The sequence below is a fragment of the Pyxicephalus adspersus genome, chromosome 9 (genome assembly GCF_032062135.1).
Source record: "Pyxicephalus adspersus chromosome 9, UCB_Pads_2.0, whole genome shotgun sequence".
In the NCBI taxonomy this organism is placed as follows: domain Eukaryota; kingdom Metazoa; phylum Chordata; class Amphibia; order Anura; family Pyxicephalidae; genus Pyxicephalus; species Pyxicephalus adspersus.
The window spans coordinates 41,325,665-41,350,591 of NC_092866.1; the positions used below are offsets into that span (position 1 = coordinate 41,325,665).

The window sequence follows — 24,927 nt, forward strand, 5'->3', positions numbered from 1 at the left end:
CAATAAATGGGATACTTTTCAAACCAAGCAGGAAAAACCTCATAAAAATAGCCTTATGCAACAGATGGTGTCAAGATCTTAGAACTCAGGCACAGAGATATATACTAAAACTGTAAATGGGTAAAATTCCACAGCATCTGCCAAAGGTGAAATACCAGTTTGGGTTTCACTGACCCTTTAGGACACTTTGAAGATTGAAGATGGGACTAATTATGACTTGAAGAGGCAACATAAACATGTAATATATGTGCATATTTTACAGTAGAAAATGCTCAAATCAATATGTTGTGTGCCAGTAGTAGTATTTGGAACCATGTAGCCAACTCAGGGCTACACATTTTCTTTCAAACATGCAGGGGCAAAATGTACCTGCCACATTTTTTGTCCGTCTTTTTACCCTTCATGGAGTTTTCATTGTTCCTAATCATGTTGTCTGTTATCATTCTTGAGAATACAAAATATATTAGCAACTTAAAGCAGTGAGAACTCTTAAATGGCTGCTGTAAGAGTGCAGAACCAAATTCCAGGAGCTTTCCAACTAAGACAGAAATATCCTCTGGGGTCTACTGGCCCTTTAGTCACATAACAACCTGTGCTCTGGCTCTAATGAGCATCAGTCCTTTGCTTAAGCAGAAAGTAGAAACATATTGATACAATTCAGAATAATTAAGCAAACATAATGGTAGGAGAACACAAGCAGAAAAGCATTTTTCAGGAGCATGTAGCGTTGCCTCCACATACTATGCATTCACAACATTAGAGTCACATTGCACTGTTCCAAAGAAATGTCAAGGCAAGTTATTAAGTCTGCTAAAATAGTAGCTTTTTCATAGCCTCATGCAAAGTATTGGTGTGTGAGAAGCTAAAGCTACCAATCAGATTTTAGTTACTACAAGTTTAAAGTAGCCAAGAAAGGTATTTGTGTATTGGCTGCACATTGGTAATGAAATGTGTGCATTGTTCCATTAGAATAAAGGTTTATTTGTGTCTGTAATTACTCACAGAATATTACATTCATTACTTAGCACCAAGCTCAACACCATCTCAACTTGCAGGATAGTTAGTTGTGGCAGAATGCTAAATGATTATCTAAAGGTGACTTCTACATCATTATGTTCAAAATGCTGTTCTGTTAATCCAGTAATAAAAACACAGCCTTAATTACACAACCGCCATTCAAAACTCTACATGTATTGCATCCTAAAGAAGACAATACTTTGTATTTGAACACATACAGCTCTGAGATCAAATGGCAGCAGAATCATTTACACCTAAATATAGCAAAACACAGAGCTACTGAACAGGGATGGATAGAAAGAGGCTCTGTTATTATAAACATGAGGTTTTTCTTGGGGCAGGTTTGACAGACCAACGCAGAAATATAAAGCATGAGTATGTGGCAGAACCAGTCTGAAAAACCTGCAGGGATGTTATTACATGAATACATCTTTCACAGAACCAGTGGGAAGCAAAGCATGGCTCACTCTGACAGAGTTCTTAAAATGCGCTGCCTATAGGGGACTTTTTAATCGCTGGGGACACACTGGCTTGCTAGCACACATACACACACAGTCTATTTATCTATCCATCCATCCATCTATCTATCTATCTATCTATCTATCTATCTATCTATCTATCTATCTATCTATCTATCTCCTTTTTTGAAATTCCTCCTGAATACTGCCATTACCACTTGCTTTTTGAAGATGTCAAAATTTAGGTCATTTCAATAATTAGTGAACTGTAGATGAAAGTTTTTGTGCACAAATGGAATGCTCAAGTTCATAATTGTCTCAACAAATATTGTAGAGATTTTGCAAACCATTTAGCTGGATTCAAATCTGAATAAAACAATTCTATACCATATTGCTGCAATACCAGCCTTGCTTTCCAGCACATAGCACACTATTGTACATATATGACCATATATACCATACCATATGACATAGCTTACATGTGTCAGTAAAGGTTGGACCACCAATTTTTTTTATTTCCCCGGGAATCAGGTTGTATTTTGGGATTCCAACATTGCAGTTGTTTTTTTTTTTAATTAGTTTGTTGACCCTGATAAAAGGGCTTTTTCATAAAAAAAAACAACTTTGAGTCTTTTTTCGGCTTTTTCATGACTAAAACAAAATAAAAGTGGAGGCTAAACGGATTGTGATTTGAGACTGGCATTTCCCTTAATTAACAAGTCAGTTTACAAACCATCATAATCCTTTGGCCATATTTTTATGGAATATTATCATTTTTTCTGGGCTCCCTAAAAAGTATTGTTGAGCTTTTTTTCTTCATTTTTGTTTTCCAAGAGGTACAATCACATTTTTGTCACAGAATATTCACAGTTTTGCTTTCATAATTAGGAAAACACACAAATAGCCCCCCACCCCTTTCAGTCCCCAGGAACTTACCCAAAAAAGGAGGTTAAAGACGAACATTAGATATTTCATACACTGCAGGCAGTTTTGTGCCATCCTGCACCTCTTCAGCTCTAGGAGGAAAATGAAGGAGAGATCCAGGTAAAAAACCACGTACTTGTTGCCCTTTGGGGAAGTGTACTTGGATTTTGTAGCTTTGGGACCTGGGTTAGTGTGGAACCCAAAAAAAGAACCACCTGCCGATGCCCCAAACTGCCCTCCGTAGAGGCTGCTGTAGCGCCGAAAGGCACCACCTTGGGGAAGAGAGTAGTCTTTGCTGTCCAGGGAAGGACTGCGATGGTACGTAGATTCATCCGTGCTCGACCGTCTCATGGCGCAGGTGGTTTCACAGGTTAAGGGGGGCAGGGGAGGGGAGGTATAAAAACTGACAGGTAAAAAGGGTTTACCCCTAAATTTAATTGGCAGTATCAATCCATCCAATGACACATTTTTCCCATTGTCACAAATAAGAAGGTGCAGAACAGTAGTACTTTTTCAGACAGTTAGAATTCTACCCACCAGTCTTCAGCAAAAGAGGCCATGCTAGTAGCTGACCCAAACAGAGAAAATCCCTACACCAGTGAGTTAAGAACATCCCCTCTGGCTTCCACCGCATGTTTGTGAGCTGGCCAGCTGTCCTGTAAGGTGCATGAAAGGTGCTGGTGGCATGGCCCCCTCTTCCCTGCTGCAGCAGGCAGGACTAATGTGCTCCTCTCTGGTGTTCACTCCTATCTGATCCTCTGTTGCCCGCACGCACATATACAGTGAGCTTCAGCAACACCACTCTCATCTGTCGCTGATAATGCTTCACTCTTTCCCTTGTATCCCCCCCTCCCTTTTGACATTTCTCTGTCTCTCCCCTTTTTGCATGCATAGAAGCAGTTTCTTTCTGGTCCACTCAGGAGAGAGAAGAGAGGAGGAGAGAGAGAGAGAAAGAGAGAGGGAGAAAGAGATTTCTCCTACATCCTTATTTATGCATGCTCAGCACTCTCAGGTTCTCAAGGATGCTTCCCCCTTCCCAACCAATCACAAAATTATCTTGGTCAATCATCACAGTTTCCAGCAAGAGGTGAAGGAACTCAGTGATTCTTCAGCACTTAACTGGTTAACAAATCAATAGAAAGCACAGAGCAGAGATAGAACTCGCACTGTGAAAAATTGCAAACTGTCTGCTTCAATTGTGATTGTCTTGGGAAGAGCTTTATACTGTATATATGAGTTGGATTCATTATGTGTCCAAAAAGATCCGTAACATTGCATTGTAAATAAAATACTTATCACAATATTAATATTTAAACATTTATGACAAGGAGATGAAATGCTAACATTAGAACAGCCAACAAAAACACATTTAAACACACTCAGCATGACAGATTATAAATGTATAGAAAAATGCATTTGGAAGTGTTTTACGGAGTAGTTTTTAAATGTAAAATGTTGTGTGATCATTAGCTGAGGACAACACATCATCTCTTTTCATCTGTCATCTTTATAGAAAACCACACGAATATAGACAAAGGGGAAAAAATATTAGGGTGGCCATGTGCATAAAGATCAGACCAATTTGCCTGACTCAGACAAACCAATTATGAAGATATCAGCAAACCTTCACAATCCTAATGCTTGGCATTCTTGCTGAATTTATACTGTAAGGAGTAAAAAAAATGGTTCTGACCTGATCGCATATACTGCACTTCAGTCATGATAAAACCAAAGAAGCAATTCCAAACTTTTGATATTGGAGTTGACAGGCAATAATGAATTCATGCAACCTCTTATCTCCTTTAATGCCTGATAATGTAAATTCTCTTGGAATATAACCTAAACCTTCAGAAACACGGTAAATGACCTCTGATATTCATACATATATAAACTGTTACGTAGTAAACCTTTTGTAAATAACAATACATTTATCATGAAGGGCATGTTATTTCTCTTTTACAGAACCAATTCATTAATTATTATGATTAATATTGTGATAGAAATCATATCAAGAAAAAACAAAAAAGTAAGAAATGTACAGAAACAAAGATTAAATGTAAAGGTGTAAAAAATTCATATGACATTGGAATCTATGAAAAAGCATACAAGTTCAGCACCATGGACAGCTATACAGTGCTCCATCTCTACTGAACCTAAAAAAATGCTAACAGGATGATTTTATATTGCAGAAAGGAAATTCTATGTATTTTCTGACACTCACTTGCCTGCTTGCTAACTGTTCTGGAATGTATAATGTGCCTTTAGTGTAGGTACAGATTACCTCTCATGTGCATGTACAGAAGCTATGCCATCCCGGGCCTGCCAATTAAGATACTGAATTTGGAGGAAGACTACCCAAATGTCAGCTTGGACAAGTGAGGTCACAGACATTGTATCATTGGAGGAAGCAAGTTTGGGAGTCAGTAAATCTTATTTAATGAATTGGAAATTCTCCCAAGATAACAATGGTAAATCATATTTTTTTAGATGGGGCTGGGTTCGACTGAAGCTTCTCCACACATGATTCTGTGCTGTACAATCTTTTGTATTTCAATGTTTGTACAGTGCAAAGTTTCAATGGATGGTGTTTTAAATGAAACATGCCAGGAGAGAAATATATTATTGTTAACAACCTTTTGAAAATTAGGTTTGTTTATCATGTTGGTTCTCTGGTTAATACTTTAGAATCACTAACTTAGGAACAAGTCTACAGAATAGCAATCACATGGTCAGAAACAACATGTTGCTTCTAGGATTTGTGCTGCAGCAAACTGCAAACGTAAAAAAAAATGGTACAACCATTTGGGAGTGCAGTTGAAGCTGCAGTACAACTCTGCAAGTCTGAACTGGGCCTTAAAGTCTGATGATCGATATTACAGACAAAAAGCAAGCAATTTGAGGCCAGCTATAAAAATACAAGTATTGTATATTCCTCGTGACAGGATTTCTAAAAAGGTAATACATAAGACCACTTTTTACAGACACAGGTTTAGGGCTACTCAGAAAATAAAGAGTGAAGAAGCTATAGGAACTTAGCAGGGCAGCCAGCTATGGAAAATAAATAGCAGTTTTACAATTACGGTCCTTAGGTACATAGGCAGTGACCACTGAATGAGTTTAAATGTACTAATTTAGTATCAATAATAGGCAGCTAACTGATTGTTACTAAAGATCATTACGAAAGATCTATGTAACCCTCTCAAACATCATGCTGAAGATAAGCAGGAGGGATCTATTGCATTATTTCCTCAGTCAGTCTTTAGGTGGTACAGACAACTGTTTCTATTGATAGGTATAGCGCACAGGAGGCAGCTGATGCTGCATTAACTCTGGGAGCTAGGACTGATCCTAGCCCAGAAGGTTAAAGTGTTGAAACTGCACTTAACGTAAAAATAAGAAAACAATATATATATAAAGAAGAAGCTTGTTTGAGTTTCCCAGAATATATCACACAATACAGAGATTCCTCTGACACTTTTTTTCTAACATCAAACAAATATTCATAAAAGTTGCTGCATGTGGCTTTTATAAAAAAAAAAATTACACATTTAAAATGCACCGATCAACAACACCCAGAAAAAAACAATTATTAATAAAAATACAGACTATGAATTCAGATTAACTTGACAGTTATATAAATAAGTATTAGTTAATGAAGCGACAATCTGTGGAGCTGATAAACAGATGCTAAATATAATGAACACATTTACCATTTTTTAATTATACTCTTTAAGTATTTCTGATTAAAATACGATAATTGCAATAATCAGCCATGGTTATTACAATAAAATGTACAAAGGTAAAAGTCCAAAGTCCCTTAGATTTTTTATCTCTGACAATTACAATTCCTCAAGAAGATATTTGTATGTTTAAGTGATGCGACTGGTTTATGTTCGTAGCAACATATATCCTTAATTACCTACCATTACTACAATGATTCCACATAAAGCTGCAATACTGGTGCCTTCAAATTGATTATCTGCTGGAATGTAATAAAAAAGGAACATTTAGCGTAAATTGTCTGCAAACTATCCACACATTGGGCCTGAATAATAAAAGCTTTCCATGACTGGAGAAGATAGACGGTCATGGGAGAACCTGGGTGATCTAGCAAACCTGGAATGGATACAGGATTTAAAACATTATCCACACAATAGAAAAAAATTTTTAATCCATTTAAATCCATTCCAGATTTTTGGACACTACTCCAAAAGGCACAATTGGTTCAAAAACAACACTCTGCATCACAAAAAGAATACCTTACCCACAGTGCAGTATGATGGCAGTATCATGCTTTGGAGTTGCATTTCTGCAGCTGGAACTAGGGCTCTAGGTGGAGAGAATTATAAACAGTCCTAAATACCAGTCACTTTTGGCCTGAAACATTCAGGCGCCTGCAAGAAAGCTAAAGAGGAATTTCACCTTTCAACTTAACATATTTTTTTATTTTCACTGTATATGTGAGAAAAAAACTGTATGAAAACATAAAAAAGATCTCTCCCCCATCTATCATTCTTTTCTACTCTTTGTTCTCCTTTTTGACATAGTAGGTTAGGTTTAAAAAAGACATAAGTCCATCAACCACTAGGGAAAAAAAAATATCCCAAATATAAAACCCCATAAGACATAGTTGGTCCAGAGGAAGGCAAAACCGTGGTTCAATTTGCTTCAACAGGAGAAAAAATTCCTTCCTGATTCCATGAGGAAATTGGATGTTCCCTGGATCAACATTCACTGGTATTTTTATTATTATTAAAGCCTTACCCCGGTATATTCTGTGCTTCTAGAAAATCATCCAGCTTTTTCTTAAAGCAATCTATATTAGTTGCTGAAACTACTTCCTGAGGGAGCCGATTCAACATTTTCACAGACCTTACAGTGAAGAATCCCTTCCTTATCTGGAGTTTAAACTTCTTTTCCTCCAGATGCAAAGAGTGCTCTCTTTTTCTTTGTAATGATCTCAAAGTGAATAATGGGGAAGAGAGTTCTCTATATGGACCGTTTATATATTTATACAGGGTGATCATATCCTCCCTTACTCAAGAGAGAATAGATTCAGTTCAGCTAATCTCTCCTCATAGCCGAGCTCCTCCATTCATTTATTAGTTTAGCTTCCCTTATCTGCACTCTCTCCAATTCCATGATTTCCTTTTTGTGAACTGGTGCCCAAAACTGGACTGCATACTCCAGATGTGGTCTCCATCTCTGCAGTCTATTCCTATTTTAAAACAAGAAAGTACTTTACTAGCTTTAGATAAGACCTTTCCAACTATGGGCGTTAAACTATTGGGTCTGTAGTTACCTGGTAATGACTTTGCTGCGTTTTTGAAGATAGGAACCACATTGGCCTTTCGCCAATCCATTGGTACCTTTCCAGTGACTAAAGAGTCTCTAAAAATTAGAAATAATGGCTCTGAAATAACCGAGCTCAGCTCTTTGAGGACACGTGGATGTAATCCATCAGGTTTTGGTGCTTTGTGAACCTTAATTTTTCCCAGCTGTTTCTCAATCATATCAATTCTGAGTCATTGTGACGTATTTAAGGCAGTGACATTGCTATTATGAATTTAGACTTGAGCTCTGCCATTTTCCTTTGTGTACACAGAGCTAAAAAAGTATTTAGTAAATCTGCCTTGTCCTTATCCCCAGTTACCAACCTAGCGACATCCTTTAAGGAGCCTACATGCTCAGATCTGATCTTTTTGCTATTAATATATTTGAAAATTGTTTGGGGGTTTGCCTAACTTTCCTTTGCATACTGTCTTTCATTTTGAAGTTTTGCACATTTTATCTCCTTTTTACATCTTTTGTTATATTCTTTATAGGTTTCAAATGATGAAGGTGATCCTTCATGTTTATATTTTTGGAATGTCCCTTTCTTTTTCCTTATGGCTTTCTTAACATTAGCTGTGAGCCACATAGGTTTTACATTTAGCCTCTTAAACTTATTACCCATTGGAATATATTTTTCAGTGTGCTTTTGTAAAACAGACTTGAAACATTCCTATTTCTGTTCTGTGTTCTTTGAGGACAATATTGTCTCCCAGTCCAAGTCACAGAGAGACTCCCTTAATAATGGAAAATGTGCTCTCTTAAATTTAAATGTTTTTTTCTTTCCTGTTTTTGCTTCCGGTTTACAGCTTACGATAAATCAAATCATATTATGGTCACTGCTACCAAGATTCTCTTTTATATGCACATTTGTTATAAGCTCTGCATTGTTAGAAAGAACTAGGTCCAGCAGAGTATAATTTCTAGTTGGGGCATCTATTAACTGTCCCATAAAATATTCTTGTATTAGATTCACAAATGTCCTCCATTTTGCTGTTCCTGTAGTGCCATTACTCCAGTCAATGTCAGGGTAGTTGAAATCTCCCATGATTAAAACATTTCCACTTTTTCCTGCTTTTTCTATCTGTGCTAGTAGTTGATTTTCTATTTCTTCCTTATCACTTGGGGGCCTATAGCGGACTCCAATAATTATTTGTGTGTTATTTAACCCCACATTCAACTACACCCATAATGCCTCAACCTCATCGACTGTTCGATCTGCAATTTCTTCTTTCACACTCACTTTTAGATCACTTCTCACATACAGACAGACACCACCACCCTTTCGGTCTACTTTTTACTTTCCTCTTAATTTGTTTTTGGTTTATCATTCTGGTCTGCCTAGTTGTATTGGCAGAGGTTCTACATGTTGATTTCTTAATGACATTTCATTATTTTGTGTTCTCTAAATTTTGGAGTGATAAGCTTTAATTTATGCTTTACTTTGGGAGACAGAATATATCCTAATTTTGTTGTATTCTTGCCCCCCCTCCCCTCCACTTGTAGGCTTTTCTTTTTTTTTTTTGGGGGGGGGGTAAGATATGTATGTCCATTAGGAAAGGATATCAAATGGCATACTCACACTCATGTGGTCCAAGGAAGGCACACGCTGGCGCCTCTCTCCTGCACATGCGGGCAGTTCGGACCCCGGGTGCACCTGCTCTTCCAAGTTTATTCAGCATCGCCCCTCCCATCGGCCAGTCAAGAGATAGCCCAATAGCCCTTGGCTATGTAGCTGGTTTAGACACAGCGCTCCTTGTTCAAGCAACGTGTCTCCAGACTACTACTGCATCCCCTAGCTCTGCTGAGCATTTCAACATGTGCCTCCTGTGTTTCTCTGTGTCTTCAATAACCACCATATAACAGGGGTCTATTTTCTAGATTTCTGGTACTTGACCCTTGGCATTTTTATTGACCACGACTGTATGTTGCCTGCTCTGACCCCAGACGTCTTTGACTATTCTCTTGTGCATCGATTCAGTAACACACATTTGTTCTACCCACTCTAGTGTGCCCAAGTAACAGCAGTTTTCAGTGAAACATCCTTACCTCTAGAGGCTCTGGAAACAACCAGGCTGTTGCTTAGATTCTGCAACAAAGCCCTTTATAGGGCTCACACCACCATTAAGCAAGCCATTGCGCCCCCTAATGGTTCCATCTTTTTAAGAGTGACAAAATTATTTTCATAACAAACACTCTTTTCCTTTCAGAGGAAGTTTTAAATTGATATCCCCAAAGCTCATAAACGTGATACTTACAGAATATCTGACTTTTTTCACCATCTAATACATCAGTATCTCTTCCAAATACAAAAATTCTCTCCTGATTCATCTAATCAATGCAACTCGATCATGCATACCATCTCTTTGGGAACAGTCAATCCCTCCCAGTCAGGCTCATTGGTTTGTCAGAGAAATGACAACATGAATATGGAAGAAAATAGCATCCCCAATGAATGGTTTTGCAGAAATATTCAGAAAGACATTGGTGAGAGTTTATGTAATGTTTAGAATATGTAAATCTATGTTCTCATAATGAATAATGCGTCTCATTTCCTGACTGCAGATGTATAGGGTTTCTCTATTTATATTTACCTATCTTACTCCATAAATTAAATAGTCTCTTGTGATTTGTGGCACCATATAAAAAATAGTATTCACTTCCCTCCTTCGTCTATCTTTACTTTTCTTCTATTAACGGTCTTATTTTTTTTTTTGGTATTTTTTTCAAACTGCTATAATATTTGTGTGCAGGATATTCTAATATGTCACATGTGTTTCTTAGTTTGATCAGCTCCCTTTTGTTCATACACTTCAATAACCCTTAACCTGTTCAAACAGTAACAGCTGTGAGTTGTTAAAGGTAACCTATGCTTAAATAAATATAAAGGCTGCCATTGCTGATCCCTTTAGAAAAGGTTGGTTGCTTGGCTTCACTATTTCCACTACCAAGCTGGAACAGGTATGTATATAAGAAGCTATGAATTTATCCCAAAAAATCAATACCACACTTTTTGCTTATTAGGATATATGACAAAGATTACAATTTCAGATTATGGTAGGTATGCAATGTGTTCTCACTATAGAAAGCAGAGGTGCAGTCATTATAAAGTCTATTAATAAAAAAGTCATATGAAAAGCCAAGGAGTATGTGATACCTACTGTGGCTGCTCTTTCCCAAGGCTGTGAGTACATGAGCAATCCTACTGGCAATGTACACACACACACACATATATATATATATATATATATGTACATAAACACACTGCCACAATTGCCTATTTATACCTGTGTATTGTCATGACTGCCCATCTGTTGCCTACAATATATTCTTAACATTCCTTCTCTGCAGTTCAGGTATTGACAAGAATGCCTTTTGGATTCAGTAATGCCAAGTCATCATGCCAAGTTGCTTGTTTAGCAGACCATAATATTACAGTAAATTATTCACTTGCAGTCCTGTGGTTGTCACACAACACCGTCTGGCCCATATTTGGTGATCTATATGCACTGCTATTAGAATATTGCTTTCATTTAAGCACTGTGTGTGTTGTGTATCTCTATTGGCGCTTCTGTTTGCTCTGTTAGTCCAGCATGCTCTATTCAGAGCCCTTTACCATAGTTTAGAGGACTTCTTGGCATTGTTCATTAGATTGACCCTAACTATACTTTTAACCTCAAGGGAGAGCAGCAAACTAGCTGACTGCCTTGACCTTCAGCATCTATCATCTAACACTGGATTGTAGAGGCACACAGATGTAAATACCACAACTAGTGATTACTTTTTTAGTGAATGTTGCAATTTTTCTTTAAAGATGGATACAAATTTTATGTGGATTATGTTTTCTGCCAAACAGTGTACACTATACAGTTAGAACAATCTGCCTATTATTTATTTATTGCTGAACTTTATGTTCTGCTTCTCGTTCTTCTTTAAACTGAATATCTACTTGCTGGGAAAAGCCATCCTCTTGAGGTAAGTTCTTCACCTTAAAATGACTTTTGGCAAACCTGACTGCAGGCTTGCACCTGTTCGAGTCCTGTGGATGTTGGCAAATGTATTAGTCACTTCCTCCTTTCAGAATGCTAGGGAGAAGGTCTGCTTGCAATAATCATATGATCAGTCCAAGAGTTGAAAGAAGAGAAAAACTTTTAATGAAATCAAGGAAGTTGACTTTTGTAACATTTAAATGCTTTTTACATATTTCTACAGTAGCTCTTTGATATTTAGACTGAAAGAGCAGCATATATGTAAAGAGCGTGGTTCCTGAGGTAATGCTTTATAATCTACCCAAGGTCAGAGCAATGGTTGTGTCTTTCAATGCTCAGGTCTCTACTGCGGGATTCTTCTTTAACAATTCTGGGTGGGATAAGTGTGCAATGCAGCCAAAACTGGTATTTAAGGTATTGGTGGGAGATGGTAGTGGCTTTTTGTGACAACCAATATATAACAGAGGGGCAACTATAAAAGTCATGAATGTTTAAAATATTAGTGTTTGGTGGTCTCATTCTAATTCTAATAAACAATAAAATGACATTCCATGCTATGTCCAGTATAATTTAAAACAGATGTTGTAAATATCAAAATGCTTCTTCTAATTAAAACAATATTTGTTTCGATTATTCCAGATAACAAGAAAATAGAATCTGACCCTTGGGTGATTTTAGGACAGCCTGGCTCTACTACAAATCCATACTTTATGTGCAATAATAAAGAATCCAATTCATGTATTAATAATGAGCAAAATAATCCACTTAAATGTTATCTCATCTAACTGAAGTGCTCTACATAAAAGTATAGCAGAAAATGCAAAAATGTTTTTCTAAGCAAATAAGACTAATGTATTTATGTACAAACATGTAATAATGTAACATACTAACATGCATATCTACAACACTGTATACCATAATAATGTGGTACACAGCATAAACATAAGGTACAACAAGGCATTTGAGTCAGGGAGGGAAGTTGAAGTGTACCTGTTGGTCTGATCAAGGCGAGAATGTCAGTTTACATGGGTGTTGTAAGGCAGGGGTGGAAAAGGGGCCTCAGTAGAGATACTGCTAAGGCAAATTACATAGAAAATACATATGTATGTGAAAACAGCACTAATCCAGTAATTTGTCCAATTATAATTGAAGCTGATATCCTGACACCTCCAGTCAAGGGAGGCCAATGGCCCACAGGAGTATTTTCTTATGGATCATTGCTAACCACAGCTTTGCATCATTTTATCTGTGTTAAGTGCAACCTGGGCCTTCCCTGCATCCGGGAAAAGATTTTTTGCCATTTTATCTCTTAGCGTTGCCAACCAATCTTAAAATAGAATGTATATTTAGGAGTTTTCCTTAGGGTTTAAATAATCAAGAATGATGGCACCTGGCATATAATGACATAAGGTGAGTGACAGATGCACAAAAGACATCATAATCACTGACATAATCATTGTAGACTCATGTTAAATACACATGCTAAATTTCTTTCATTGGAAATTATGTTTTGTAATAGTTTCTAGGGACAGTAGAATGAACAAGACATGTACATACAGCACTGTTCAGTTATATGAAAAGGGAGGGGAAAGACAAGAGGGAGGCACCCCGCTGCATCCTCATTTAAAGGATATGACAGTGGCATCACTAAAAAACATTCATGATGGTCATCTCAGGCAACAATTATCTACCATATATATGTAGCTTTGGATTATACAGGGAGTTTGTAATTTTAGACATAATTTTCTGTTTATGTGGATTTATTTTTATGAGGGCTCCACACATGTATAGTTTTCGTTTAGCAGCATTTTTTATTATTATTACACAGTATTTATATCATATTACGCAGCGCTGCACAAAGTCCATAACCATGTCACTGTCGCTCAAAGCTCACAATCTAATGTCTCTACCACAGTCATATGTCATTAATGTAGTCTAAGGTTAATTTTTTTTAGGGAGAAGCCAATAAACCTCACTGCATGTTTTTGGGATGTGGGAGGAAACCCACACAGACATGGGGAGAACCTGCAAACTCCATGCAGATAATGTCCTGGCTTCAGTGAGTTATCAGAGGAAGATGACCTAAAGAGACAAAATTATCTGTCATACAGATAAAGGTTGAAGAGAAATCCAGAGCAAGGAAGTTTTTCCCTCAAGTGGACTAAACTTTTGCATTGTATATGGCTGGTAATAATTTGAGTTACAAGTTTATCTGGGGTTTTTTTTCCCTTTTTTTTTCTTTAGGGGAGCTTTATGGGGATGGTATTGATGAGGATGTTAAGGAATAGAATATGTCATTTAATATATTCCAGTGCAAAGTCAATGTATGAACAGCCATTTACAAAACTTATGAGAAAATGTGTTAGTTCTGTCCCCTGAAGCATTTGGGGAAGGTGTTAAGAATTTAGGATAAAGAAGCAAGACGTCCTCAGCAATCCACCAATGTTCATTTTCAGTATTTTATTTATGAAAGCAGTGTCTTGGGCAATAGCTCTTAATTTTTTATTAACCATGGTTCCGCTACTATGATTTTTAACTGCTGCGAGTTGGAGATTTCCAGGAGCTGGCTATTATTTGTTTTGTGGCAGTCAAGATGAAAGAGATAAGTTTGTTCTGTGTACAATAAATACCAGGTGTAGGTCTATAAAGTAGTGCCTTAATTGGATCTTTGCTAAGAAGGCAGTGCAAAAATCTGATTTTAAATGTGATTCTAGAGGTATCATACTCAAGTCAAACAAGTATGCAACATGATTTCTCTGTGTGACACCCTTAAAAGGAAAAATAACAAAGTAAATACAGTATTTCTATATGTGAGCTGCAGTAAGGTACCACATAAAAAAACAATCTTGTAAGCAATTTCAAAGGCTAAAATTTTTCCAAGAACTTTTGGGTGTGGAGACCCAAATTTTAGCCCAAGCATAGTCTTGATTTGTTTTAAATAAGGCTTTGCCTGATCGTATCATAGAATACAAGAGCATGAAGTGGGGGTAGATTAGAACTCCTCTGCTATTTTTCATGGTTTCTTTGAAAGTTTTCTCCTCACTTCCTATAAAAACAGACCATGGTATATCAGGTGGGAAATTATTGAAACAACAAGAAACACAAACAAAAATAATTTATTTTACTGATTTCTGTCTATGTCTCTGTCAATTTTTTTTCCTCATGTCCTTTCTGGTAAAATGTGCTCAGTTTTCATAGAAAGTAAAGGTTAGCCTGTGGAATGGAGCCCTGGATAGCAGAAAATTCTGAAAGAAATTTGAATTAATTTCCACTCTATTCAAATCTAGAAAGAGGGTTTTTACGGAGTCTCTCTAAATACCATGTTGCTTATCTAGAACAATTCAATATTAATAATAATCTAGAACAATTGAATAATTGTTGTTTTGTGTGTGTATTCAGGGTATCATTAAAATATTCCCATGTTGAAAAGCAAAATGCTGTGTGTGATTGTCATTTTGAAATGAGGATTAAGCCTGCTCAATTCTGAACACATTGTAGTTTGAATAAGAACTGGTTAAAAGTGAGGTTGGGGATGAAATCTAGGTCTGGAAGATTGTCTCTTGCCTATATATGTTTTGCCCCTTTTGATTATTGTTGCCCATGCTGATTTGTCAAACCTGAGATTGCCAAAGAGAGTGTGGGAAAATTTAAAGTGGAACTAAAGTGAAAATAAAAAAAATGAAAATAAAAAACTCTTTTACTTGTGGAGATTCATTGATCCTCCTGGAACTGTTTTCCATACGGTCCTGTGTTGTCCTGGTTTCTGGCGTTGTCAAGGGGTGGGGGAAGCTCCAGGCGCCGGCATTTTTTTTAATTCTCCTTTAGCCTAAGTCACCCGATCTCACACTGGGATCTGCTGGGATTCGTGAAGCAGGTTCTAAGAAGGCTATAAGTTTCAAATCAGTCTTTACTGCCACGGCAGTAAAGACAGAAGGGAAGGGGCTTTGCCTTTTTTTTTTTAAGAGCATTTAATGAAGAAAAAACAAACAAAACACATTTTACTTTATATAGAACGGTTATCTACCCTATATAAAGTAAAAATTGTGGTTATATGTCCTCTTTAAAAGGTGATTGTGGGTATATGATACAACTTGGTGCCAACAGTCCAAATGTTATGATAAAGGTCTGCTACTGATGCATCACATTTTAAACTGCTGTGTCTATCACACAGTCCTAAAAACAAAAGAACATTACCCTATGCTGTGCAATGAGAAGGACTTTTCAGGATATGAAGTAGTTGAGTGGTGTTGATGATAGGTAAATGTTGTAACCATTTTGACATGACCCTTTTGGGGAATTTAGTGTAGTCCAGGTTACAGTGAAGAGGGTATAGGTGGTTTATACCAATGGTGTGGAGCCATGTTTCCAGTTCTTTAATATTCTCAGATGAGCAGCAATACACACATTGCGCACAATGCATACATTTTCCCCATAAAATTTGTCATCTTTAAAAGAGTGCCTACTGCTTAAAAAGTGTGGGTTTTCATTAAGCCTGCCAGCACGGTGGCTCAGAGGTTAGCACTCTTGTCTTTGCGGGGCTGGGTCCCAGGTTTAAATCTAAGGCAGGATGCAAGTTTTCCCATGTTTGCGTGGGTTTACTCAGGGTACTCTGGTTTCCTCCCACTTTCCAAAAACATGCAGTTAGGTTAATTGGCTTCCCCCAAATTGACCTTAAGCTGTATTAAAGACATATGGCCAAGGTAGGGACATCAGTAGGGAGATTGTAAGCCCCTTTGAGGAACAGATAGTGACATGACTATGAACTTTGTACAGCTCTGAGAATTATGTTGGCGCTAAATAAACACTGTGTAATAATAATATTATTAATAATTAAGTGGTACAATATTTGTTCAGTCTGTGAAGCAAAGGCAAGATATTGGGCCCGATTTATTAAAACTCTCCAAGACCAGAGAGGATATACGTTTCTCAGTAAAGCTGGGTGACACAGCAAACCTGGAATGGATCTGCTCCAGGACTGATAAGATTTGCTAACAAATAGCAAATGATTGAGAGAAATTAATTCCAGGTTTGCTGGATCACCCAGCTTTCCCGAATAAAGTGTATCCTCTACATTCTAGGAGAGTTTTATATAAATCAGGTCCACTGATTGAGTAGAGGTGCTAAGACACTTATATTCACAGATATTCAAGTTTATCATGGGCTCATTAGAATAGGAAGCCATACACAAGGAGGTCTGTGTGTGGTAACAATAAAGAAAAGCAGATGGATCAAAATATTTTATATCTTGAGGTTTCTTCAAATTGGCTGATTAGAGTAATTCTATGAGGGATTACATTTTAGGGGTAAAATGTTAGTTAGTTCAACACAGCAACTTAGTTTTATTGGGTCAGTGTCAGTATATTGTAGGCCAACCCAGACTGGTCATTCAAAATAAAATAGGAGGAGGGGCACACTTAGTCACTGCCTCATTTCCTATCCATGAAGGTACCGGGCCAATTAAGTCATCTGGTTTGATTATTAGAGAAGCTCCTTGCAGTTTTTATTTAACAATTTTGCAGGGAATTAAAACACCTGCAGGTACCTATAAATGTCTATTCAAGCATTTGCAAATGCCTGCACTAGCAGATATTATTTCATTGACTAGATTTCTATTAGTAGTACATTTGTAAAAATGGTTTCCTGTAATTTTTTTTTAAAATTCAGACAAATTAAATTCATTTAGTTCCTAAAATGTAGATGTAAAAATACAAGTACATAAATAACACAAATACATAAGTTTGATTTTAACGGAACATAGCAAAGATCAAAGTAAAACTTTGCCTATTAATTTGAGAAAACTTTTGACATAATTTCCAGATATAACATGGGAAAATGGGAACAGGTTTTGTTCCATGAGGATCAATCGTCTAAAAGTGGAGAGCTAAGGTACTATAATTACATAAATCAGAATTTCTGAATGAAGATTCAGAAAGAGATCACCTGAATGGAATACTGATCTCTACTTTTTCAAGCCTTTTAAAAGTGCCATTTAGTCCCTGTACTTACATTATGGCCACTTAACGACAGTGTTCAGTAGTGGTGCTAAGTGGATAAAGTGTCAATGAGGTGTTTGAAAGAAACATCTCCACCTATGATCTCCAATTTCGAAGGAGCAAATGTTGTACAGCAATAATAGTGTGGCGATCCTACAGAAAAATACGGTGCTAACAACTTAAATTACTAAAAAGTACCAATGGCTTTTAAAGTGGCAATTAGACTGAAAAGTGATGATCTTTTCATAATATTATCATTCTTAATAATAGAGTGAACAGATAAATGGCTTTTCTTGGGTAGAAATAACAACATTTGTCTGGCAAAAACTGCCTGCCACTTTAAAAAATGGCCCTCTAAATGTAACAGAATATGTAAAGCCTAGCAATTCTTATTTGTTTACATTTGGTCTGGTAATTTTACCACTAAAAGTTTTTAAGAAAACACTGCTCAGAAATCTCAGAAATCCCAGATAACTAATTCACAGGGCAAAATAAAAAAGTTACTCAAAACTAAAATAGATTCAAGTTGATGTGATGTAAAGTTTTGGTGAGTGGCATACTCATTCAAACCTAATTATACATTTTTTCTATTATTGCAATACAATGTCCAAAATACAGAATATATTTTGATTATCTGCTAGTTCTCTGTTCCTTCTAAATATTCCTCTATTCACACTGAGGTCAAGCTTTTCAGTCCACAATAGTGCTTTAAAGAGTTATGAACAGGGCATAAATTAGGTCATACTGACCAACCCTGAAATGCAACAAGATAAAAAAAAATCACATTTCAATAAATGCTATTGAGCTGACCTATAAAACATAAATCAAAGGATAACTCTATATCAAATGCAAAAAAAAAATTAGATAAATTAGTTGAAGCAAATATAAGAAGCAGTTATTAACGTAACAATGTTTTTGATAAAAATAAAAGTACACGCTTCAACTGAACATTCTCGTATGTGATACAGAGTTCAAAATACATTGTTTTTAGGAAACACTGGAGACATCAACTGCACAATTCCCAGGACATCTAAACTGCCAATCCAGAGGAAAGAGTTCATAAACAGACTAATTTGTACCCCCAACAGATTTTGTAAAGTTGTATAGATGATATATATGTAATACTTTCCCCTAACCATTTTGTGCTCTGCCATAGAAAAAAGATTGTAAGCACATAATTAATAGAAGTAAACATATTGTTGAAAATGTGCATGGCAAAGGTTACACCATCATACAGACGAGGGGGGCAGATTTCTATGGAAGGATGATATGGGTAAAATAGCTAGCTGAAGGGGCACATAAAATACCAACAAATAGTTATTACCTGCCACAACATGAGCAACTACAACTCAAGAAACTGATAAGGATGAGAGGGGTTATGCATACTACAAAGTGTGTTGTGCTGAGAAGTGTGCATGGCTACTAAGTGCTGCGTATCATAAACATGAAGTAATAGAAATGGGACAGAATGCATTAAACATTTTAAACAGATTTTTTTCTAACAATGGGGCAAATAGGCACAAATGTGATAATTTATCAATAATTCATCATTATAAAGTTAACATGTCCTTATCATAGGGAGGCAACCAGAAACATGACTCCAGAGATACAGTCAGTGTAATGATGACACAACCAGAAACATTTCCACAGACTCACAGGGCCTGATTTATTAAAGCTCTCCAAGACGGGAGAGGAAACATTTTCATTAGTGAACTTGGGTGATCCACCAAACCTGGAACGCATTCCTTAAAATCATTTATGTTGTCAATCCTGGGCCAGATCCATTTCAGATTTTATGGATCACCCATGTTCACTGATAAAAGTGTACCCTCTCCAATCTTGGAGAGCTTTAATAAATTAGGCCCTAAGTCAGTATCATACTAAGACAACAGGAAACATGTTTATAGACCCACAATCATATAGCGAGGAAACCACAAACATGTCCACAAAGCCACAGAGATCCACAGTGGGACAACCAGAAAAATATCCACAGAGATAAAATCAGTATGGTACTGGCAACCATAACTGTGTATGTGGACACACAACATCACACTAACACAAATAAACACATAACAAAACACATGCACACACAGTGAAACACACAAATACACCATAGCACACATGCATGCAGTAGGACACACCTAAGAACCCATAATAATACACAAATAAATATAAATATATAAATATGCACAATATACCCTACTATACATACTAACACAATAAAGGCACCCTAACATATATACTAATATTTAGACAAACACACCCACAGTTACACACAATGACACAACCTTACACCTAGAGCGACACACAAAACACACCTATAGTAAGAAATACTAACACAGCAGTAACATCCCCACACCTGCCAAAATTCTCAAATCCTGATATAGCATCATTACAGCAACTGTTTTATCCTCTCTGAGCCCATTGCCTTTTCCTATAACATTAAGCCTTCATTGTAGATGGACTCGGTGGGGGTGGCACCAGGGTTGTGTATGGGTCTCTGCCGTACTGCACATTACTCTCTAGTGAACGCAGCAGTAAAATATTCTTTAAAATCAGACCCAGAAGCTGGACCTTCAATTTACATGTTCATTTGTATTAAAATCATTTGAAAACCCTTTCACATCAAACGCTTCCATTTCTCTAATTACAGGGCTTTTACTATGCTATGTGATATTCATGCAGTTAGCTATAGTGTATTTTGTTCATTGTAACACTTTTTATTGCTCTAGTTTTACTTAGACATTAAAGAGCATATTTCCGTTTATCAATATGTGTATATTTTTAAAAGTAGAATATGGGTAAGTATGTATTAAATAACAGAAACTCAATATAGTTTGGGCTAGCAACAGAGTCAGTTATCTACAATCCTTATCAATGTTAACTGATTGAATAATGCATTTCAACAATTGCAACAATTTTTTGATTAGAATCAGAACTCCTGTGGAATATAGTATGCTGGATGATACACCATTTCAATCCAAGGGTTGTTAAAAGAGACATTATTTTGCTTTTTGTTCATTTTTTTTTGTAGAAGCAAGGTCTTCAAATTACGTGTTCAAAAAGTTAAAGATTAAAGCCTTTGTCAGTTTTGGAATTCCAGACAATGATATTTCTTAATACTAAAGTAATGCACAGCATAAAAAATAAAATAAGAGTGTCCTTTAGGCTTTAACCCCCTGAGCAGTAACTCCGAGAGTGACTTGGGGTAAAAAAAAGATGCTGAAAGCAATAACCCCGAGTCACACTCGGGGTAGCTAAACCAATGCAAAACCATGATAAATCGACCCTTACCAGATCCGCTGACATCCTCCATTGTCCTTCTTGCTTCCTCCGGCCGGCGTCCTCTGCATCCGATGAGTCGCCAGAAGTTCCGGGTGACGTCGGTGCGCCTGGACTTTCAGTTCGGGACGTGACGGGAATTTCAAATCTATTTGTATTGTATTCAATACAAAATAACTGTATTGAATGCAATACAGTGGATTTATGAACATATATTTTACAGTATAATATAATAGTATGAGTATAATATTTATTTTTTTAATTTAAATAATTATTTTAAAAAAATAATTTAAAAAAATGTATTTTTTTTAACATGATTTTGTGTTTCAAACTTTACTATACTCATACTATTATATTATACTGTAAAATAAATTTTCATGAAAAACAATGTACCGCTTTCAGACATAAATCCGGACAGAAATGAACCACCCATGAGGTAAATATACAATTGAATTTTGTTGTTCCTCAATGAAGTAAAAACTAAAATAGAAATTTGATAATGTATTAAATAAAGAGGTAAATAAGCAAAGGTATATCACCTAGCCATAACTTCAATGAACATAGGATGGAGATATACGAACATCCTCTTTACACTAATCTAAACCCCTAAAACAGACATTTAACACATTGAAGTTTACCAGTCCCTAAATGAGGTGGCCACATTACTAATATTTCAGGATTTTTTTAACCTTTTAAGATATTAAAAAGTCCTTAGGTTAAAACTTTCAAACTTAGGTCTGCAACACTGGGAAGTGAAATAAACATCCTGTGCACATTTTAAAGCTGTTACTGGACTGCCTTACAAATTTAAGCTGCCTAGTCATTCACACAGTTGACTAAAAACAGACTGTAAAACATATTCTATCCAAAAAAATAGATATCCATATCCATATACAAATATACCATGCTGCAATGCAACACCAATGTCTGGTGTTAATTCAATAGCTTGTAGAACCATCTTTAGCAGCAATAGATTGCAGTGATTATTTTCTACCCTTAAGCCGTAGGTCCCTAACACAGGATTTTGATCAGGTTGAGGTCTGAACATTGACTGGGCAGTAGCAACAACTTGTTTTTTTTTCTTTGTAGATTTTTATGGTCTTTGGATCATGGTTCTGTTGCATGACCCAATTTCTGTCAAGTTTTAGCAGTCAAACAGATTAGCTTATGTATGACTCTAGAACATTTTGGTATGTAGAGGAGTTTATGGTCTGAGTGATAGGTACCCAAGTTCTGTGCTGAAAAACAAGCCCAAATTATCACCCCTCCACTACCGCGCTTGACACTTGGTATGAAGTGTTCGTGCTGATATGCAGTGTTTGGCCAAATTGTACAGTGCAACATTTGGCAACACTAAACATCTTCACGGTAGTCTTGCATGTTTAAAGGACATTGTTCCAGAAGTCTTGTGGTTTGTTTAGATGCAACTTTTTTATGATTGTATTTATATATATGGGATGTGGCAGGATTTCTTTTTAAGTATATTTAAGTATATGCTGGGCATTCAATCCTTTGTTTGGTCTGTTGTACCATTTAAAATGTTAACTGAGGCCAGTAGAGTCTGGGATGTACCAGTTGGATGTTTTGCAAATTCTCTGATCATTCTATGGTCAGACTTTGGGGTGCATTTAATACAGGGAAGATTGGCAACTGTCTTGAATGTTTTTCCACTTGTTAACAATCTTTCTCATTTTAGAATCATGGACTCCAACTAATTGGGAAACGGCCATAACAGTTGCATAAAAGTTGCTCACTTTTGTAACAGCTAGATTACTGCTGATGTATTTTCTCCTTGGTATTGTGTTAACACACACCTGAATGCCTCAGACCAGCTTTTATGAAGGTGGTTACACTTCCTGTTGATGAATTATTCAAGTGCATTTGATTATCAGCATTTTGCTGCTACCTAACCTTTTAATTCTTATGGAAGTTTTAAGGGTGTCACAAGTTTTTCACACATTGGCTACAGACCAGATGATTTTTTATGTCCTGATATGTAAAACAGTATAACTGAAAACAGTGTTCCTTATTTCTTTTTTTTTCACATGACTGTATATATCTTATCTTTTTATATTTCTTTTTCACATGACTGCTTAGCTGCTGCATGCAGGCAGCACCCTGGATAAGCATACTTTACTAACAGGCAGAGCACAGTGACATTTTTGGGGGTGAAACACTTATGCAGGTTTCTTACTTGACTAATATATATATATATATATATATATATATATATATATATATCCAAGCATTTATGATTTGTTTTAACCTGGAACCGCCTTGTACTGTCTATGTCTTTAAACAGAGAGAAACAATCTGTGCACAAAGGCTTTGTCTCACCTAAATCAATGTCTATGCACACACAGCATTCCAAGATTCCCAGCACAGCACTAGCTTCAGGATGGAGTACTGACCATAAGTATCTGGGATTGTAATACTTCCCTTCATTAGCTGACCTACTTCATCTGCTCCTTAACTATTTGGTCCCAACATGCTTAAAACACAGTGCAATTGTTTTTAAATGTACCATTTTTCCTGACAACTATTGTTTTTATGTATTCTTCTTGGTATGTATTATTGTAATATGTATTAAAAAAAGTCTGTGCCACATTTTCTGTAATCAAAGAAATTTCAGATCCTGACAAGCTGCAAAATCAGCATTGATTTTAAATGTATCCAGCACCTACCAAGATGCGGAATTAAATCTTAATTTTAATATTAAAAAAGTTGCATAAACTAGAAAATGAGCATAAACAAAACAACTGGAGCAGATTTGTAGAATATGAAGGTTCATAGATATACATTTATTGGCCAATTTATTGTGTACACCTGTTCAAATGCTTGCAACTCAATGTAAACATTGTTAAAATGGCCTGCTGAAGTTCAAACCCAGCATCAGAATAGGGAAAACATTGATTGAATTGATCTTAAACATGGCATGGATGTTGGTGCCAGTATTTGAGAAACTGCTGATGTGCTGGGATTTTCACTCACAATCATCTAGTGTTTATAGATAATGGTCCAAAAAAAGAAAATATCGACTGAATGGCAGTTTTTTTTGGCAGAATAATTTTTTGATATCAGAGATGAATGGCTAGCCTAGTTTCATATGATAAAAAAGCAACAACAAGGTCTTATTTACAATGGCAGGAATGTAGCAGTGCATATACCGCTTCCTTAAGCCAGGAAGACACCTGTGTCCTGCAGCAATCGTTATAGGCAATGAATAGGGGTTGCAGTGAAAGGTAGTAGTACCACTCACTGCTGCCAGCCGTCAAATGTGCAGCACCATATTAAACTATGCTTCAAAGAATTACAATAGTTGGGGGTTCAATCTAGTACTAGCAAGGTGTGGTACTAGCAAGGTATACCCAATATAGTGGCCAGACAGCATATATGTTATTATACATGTTATTGCAATAGAACCAAGGCTTAATTGTTTTGCCACTGTTGTCAATATGTTATGTAATTACCAAAAAGATTTGATTGTGTATTACAATATATAGAAAGAAGGTTGTTTAAATTAACAATTCTTTTCTTAATCCCAAAAAAGACCTCATTTAAAATTTACCAGTGATTCACGTTATGTCACCCTATATGCAATTGGTCCCAGAATTACTTTTTTTTTACCTTTGAATTATCCACAAGGAGTGATTATATTTGCACACCAGTTCCAGCAGACAAACCCTGAAAAAAGTGATTTTCGTTGAAATGTCCTTGGAAATGCACTTGATTTTAAACATTGACAACTTCACAATATATTCCTCATGTATTTAAAATGTCCCTAAATTCTTTCTCTATTGTATCAATGCTCTTAAATTAATACTGTATTGTACAGGGTAGTCTTTTTTTCTGCCTTTGTCCTGTTGAAGAGACTCCACTTTACCTTCTGTCAATAAGGCCCAACTGAAAATCTCCCCAAATTTCCTTTTGGAC

The 24,927-nt window shown here is 36.3% G+C and overlaps 1 protein-coding gene across 1 annotated transcript in view; it reads right to left on the reverse strand.

Annotated features, from left to right (window-relative positions):
* TSPAN4 (tetraspanin 4) overlaps positions 1 to 3,220 on the reverse strand; it is a gene marked incomplete in the record, with an annotated part of 150,403 nt that extends 147,183 nt beyond the window's left edge. The window contains 1 exon segment of the mRNA XM_072421689.1: positions 2,412 to 3,220. Within this exon segment, the coding sequence (XP_072277790.1) occupies positions 2,412 to 2,750 (339 nt within the window).
* Between the last annotated feature and the right edge of the window lie 21,707 nt (positions 3,221 to 24,927).